This window comes from Lepidochelys kempii, chromosome 9 (genome assembly GCF_965140265.1).
Source record: "Lepidochelys kempii isolate rLepKem1 chromosome 9, rLepKem1.hap2, whole genome shotgun sequence".
Classification (NCBI taxonomy): domain Eukaryota; kingdom Metazoa; phylum Chordata; order Testudines; family Cheloniidae; genus Lepidochelys; species Lepidochelys kempii.
Genome location: NC_133264.1, coordinates 51,716,215 through 51,720,297, shown reverse-complemented (window position 1 = coordinate 51,720,297; position 4,083 = coordinate 51,716,215). Strand labels below are relative to the sequence as shown.

At 42.7% G+C, this 4,083-nt stretch overlaps 1 protein-coding gene across 1 annotated transcript; it reads left to right on the top strand.

Annotated features, from left to right (window-relative positions):
- The first annotated feature begins 208 nt into the window (after nucleotides 1–208).
- On the top strand, nucleotides 209–3,175 carry LOC140917011 (alpha-1,4-N-acetylglucosaminyltransferase-like). Its single transcript, XM_073358908.1, has 2 exons — nucleotides 209–619; nucleotides 1,840–3,175. Exons 1-2 carry the CDS (start codon nucleotides 209–211, stop codon nucleotides 2,449–2,451), a joined length of 1,023 nt encoding a protein of 340 aa, XP_073215009.1. The 3' UTR covers nucleotides 2,452–3,175.
- Nucleotides 3,176–4,083: the final 908 nt, after the last annotated feature.

Here is a 4,083-nt window from a genome sequence, read left to right as displayed (position 1 = left end):
AGAGGTTGATGCCAACTCAGGTATGTGAGTTGGTTTAACTCTTGATTCACCAGTTACATAATACACTGGCAACCACATACAAAATAATCAAAGGTCATAATACTTTTTGAAATCCTTTCCTGTCACATTTTTCCCTGGGATAAACAATGAACCACTAACATTGACTTTGTTTGTTATTTAAGACTCAGATGTCCAAGGAAAAGCAAGGATGTTGAAGGAGATCCAAATAGTGCTCTGTTTCTTTTTTGTCTTTGTCTTTGCCATTTTGTATGAAATCACCCTGCAGTCTGGCTGCGTCTTGTCATGCATGCCTATTTCTAAGCAATTCCTGACACAAGAGGATATTATGAGCCAGAGCAGAAGCATCATCTTTGTGGAGACTACAGATCGCCTTGAGCCTCCTCCGTTGGTTTCATGTTCTGTGGAATCTGCTACCAGGATCTACCATGACAGACCTGTTGTTTTCTTCATGAAAGGGCTGAACAATAGCACATGGCTGGATTCAAATTCCACTTACACAGCCTTCTCACTTTTATCTGCTATGAAGAATGTCTTCATTTTTCCTTTCCAGATGGAAACTTTGTTCCAGGAGACACCTCTGCTGCCATGGTATCACAAGGTGAGAGGAAATGTTTTTGAACAAGATTTAAAATAGAGGTGGTAGAAAATTAAAGGAACATTTTTGCACATTGTTTTGAAGTTTTGAAGCTGTTGTTGTTTTGTTGCATTCAATATGGATCCCTGTTTCTTGATGATTTGCCATGCATTAGTCAAAATATTTATTGAAATTGTTATGGACATTTTCCATTTCCTGATGACAGGAGTTATGGCAAACGGACATGTCAGTAATGATTTTGATAAGCATATTTTATCAAAATGGTTAATCAACATCTTTTTTTAAAAGGGAATTTTTTTTTATAAAGAAGTTGTATTTGAAAAATTTTAGTCAGCATGAATTTAAAATAAGCATTTATTGTTTGGGAAAAATGATTTCAGTGCTTGTTAAAGGTGTCAGAAACAGCAATGAAAATGTCGGGGGACAAGCTCTAGAAGTGAGAGGGTCATTCAGAGGTCAATTTGGGGGCAGGAAAGGCAGTGATGGTCTTCCAAGGTCAACCCACGCCTCTCAGAACTGTTGTTCAGGGAGTTCACACCCCTTTGAGTTCTTGTTCTGAGTCCTTTGAGTCCTGTCTGAAAACTCAGGCAGGCATCACTGCATTAGTTTGCACTTGTTCCATGTTTTCATGGATCTGTTGGCAACCATTACAGTTAAGGACTTCTTTATTTTATTTATTTTTAAATGAAAGCGGAGAGTCTGGAGAATAATCAGGCAGTTGGCTGCTAAACTGCTACACCAGCCCTCTGTGCACCAGCATAACTAAGGCCTGAATTTCTCTCTCACTTTTTATCCTCTTTAGAGAATACCAGGAAAGGCGAGTTCCAAAGCCCACTGAAGTCAATGAGAATCTGTGGGCTTTGGATCAGACAGTGAGTGTGTAAATTGAAATGGGGCAAGGTTGTTTTTGTGGAAATTACAGTTAATGATTCATATTCTCATTATTTCATAAATGTTGCATGTTTCCTCGGCGTTTACTGCACCTTGGAAACACCTGTAGAATCACATTGAACAAAACCTACAGCTGCTCTTGCCTTTTCCCAGCAAAGTTTCATAGCTGGGGGCGGGAGCGGGAGGGGGGGTGGCCATTAATTTTTAAAGGGATTAAAGTGAGGATAGACACTGTTGAGAGTTTTATACACTATATAGCTAATGGGATCAGGTGTTCTGAAATTTTGAACTGGAGACAATTGCATCTCTGTGATCCCTTTCCAACTCTGCAGGTAAATGCAACCCAGGAAAAGTACTGGGTTCATATCAGCTCTGATGCCAGCAGACTTGCACTCATCTGGAAATACGGTGGGACCTACATGGACACAGATGTCATCTCCATCAGGCCTATTCCAGTGACAAACTTCCTGGCAGCCCAGGCTTCCCAGTTCTCCAGCAATGGGATTTTTGGCTTTCCTTACCATCACTGGTTCATTTGGGATTGCATGAAAGATTTTGTTCAAAACTACAATGGACACATTTGGGGAAACCAAGGACCCCTCTTAATGACGAGGAGGCTGCAAGCCTTGTGCAACCTGACCAATTTCCATAATGTGGAGGATCAGAGCTGTCAGAACATTTCCTTCTTACATCCTCAGCGTTTCTACCCCATCCCTTACCCAGCATGGAGGCAGTACTACAAGGTTTGGAAGAGAAGCCCTGACTTCAACAACTCCTATGCTTTGCACCTGTGGAACTTCATGAACAAGGAACACAAGACTGTGGTTGCAGGAAGTAACACGTTAGTGGAAAATCTGTACAAAACATACTGCCCCACCACTTATAAGGCCCTTATTCAAGGCACAGAAGGCAGTGGTCATATGCAACAAAATAAGACTGAATGACTGGATCTAGCAGAACGAGGTGTCCTTTCCAGCCCTGATAGTCCTGTGACTAAAATAAACTGCACAATGTGTACCTCCTCTTAGTCAGTGACTCAGCCATTTTCTGTCTGCAAACCACTTCGTAGGAAAGAGTCTCTCAGAAACCACCTCTTCTCCCAAGTTTCCCCAGGACCTAATGAAATGTGTAAGAAGGTGGGGGTGTAAATATCATGTCATCACCAATTACAAGTATGTTTTGTCCTTTAGGGTAAAATTTTCCAAAGTATCTAAGTGATCTAGGAGCTTGAATCCCATTTTCAAAAATCTCGTTGGCTTTGCGAGCCAAAGATCCACTGAAAAACCCAAGGGTCAGATTTTCAAAGGTATTTGGTGCCTACAGATGCAGAAAAGTGCTTTTGAAAATCCCATTAGGCATCTATCTGCATCTTTAGGGGCCTAAATGCCTTTAAAAATCTGGCTCCTTAGATTCTTTGGGAATTTTTTTCTTGTCATTTGCTGAGTGCTTGTACAGTACTTTGTGTAATGAGGCCCCAAGCTGTCTCAGCCCTCTCAGTGCTACTGTAATATCAATGTTCAGTAAGAATAAATATAATAAACAATCATAGCCCAAACTTCCTCCACTCCAACTGTTCATTAACGTTGTTTATTTTTCCTCTCTTCTGCTTCAGCTATGTACCCTACCTTCTGGACAGTGACATTTTAAATGCACATATAAATAAAATATCTAACCCACTCCAATGGCTCTGGATTCCCCTCTCAAATCTCCTTCAAGCTTCTGGGATGGAGTGAAAAGGAAAGGGGGTTGTGTTTATTCATTGTTTCTTAATATATCTCTCTAAGTACTTATATGGCCCCATTCTTACGGCATTTGGGCAGCTCACTTAAATTATTGAATTTTGTCTCCCAACAACTTGTGAGGATGGGAAGTGGTATTCTCCCCATTGTACAGCTGGAAAAGCAAGGCATGGAGATGAAGGTCAAGATCCACAAAGGAACCTAGGCACCTAAAGCCCAGTTTTAGGCACTACTGCAATCCACAAAACCCCCATTCAGCTACTGCCTAACCCTGCAGGTGCTGAACTCATGATTTAAGTTCCCTTGGCACCTATGTTTCTGCCTCTACTCACATGTGCTGCCTGCAGGACCCAGTCTGGTAGGTATGCTCTGAGCACTCCTGACTCAGCACAAAATGGGAAGGACTCCTCTCTTATAACCTTTAGCCCAGTGGTTAGGGAACTCACACCAGGTGAAGGGGACACCAGTTCAATTCCCCCCTATGCCTGGTAAGGGGAAGGGATTGCAACCTAGGCTTCCCACCTCTTAGATGTGTGCCCAAACCTCTGAACTATAGGTAAGGCTAAGCTTTTGCACTCATATTTTTAGTAAAAGTCATGGACAGGTCACAGGCAATGAAGAAAAATTCACAGAAGCCCATGACCTATCCCTGACTTTTACTAAAAATATGCATGACAAAATGGGGAGCTTCAGGGTCCACACACTACCCAGGGGGCCCTGGCTTGGAGCTCCCAGGGCTCCCCTGCCACCCGCGGCGGCTACAAGCTGTGGGGCACCCGGGGAGCTCCTGAGGACCTCGCAGTTCCCAGCCTCTACAGGCAGCAAGGGGACCCTGGA

Excerpts from the sequence above, each read along its gene's own strand:
- LOC140917011 (XM_073358908.1), top strand. The coding sequence starts at position 209 with ATGTTGAAGGAGATCCAAATAGTGCTCTGTTTCTTTTTTGTCTTTGTC. Across the intron at positions 620-1,839 it reads TGCTGCCATGGTATCACAAG|GTAAATGCAACCCAGGAAAA; the intron begins GTGAGAGGAAAT and ends CCAACTCTGCAG.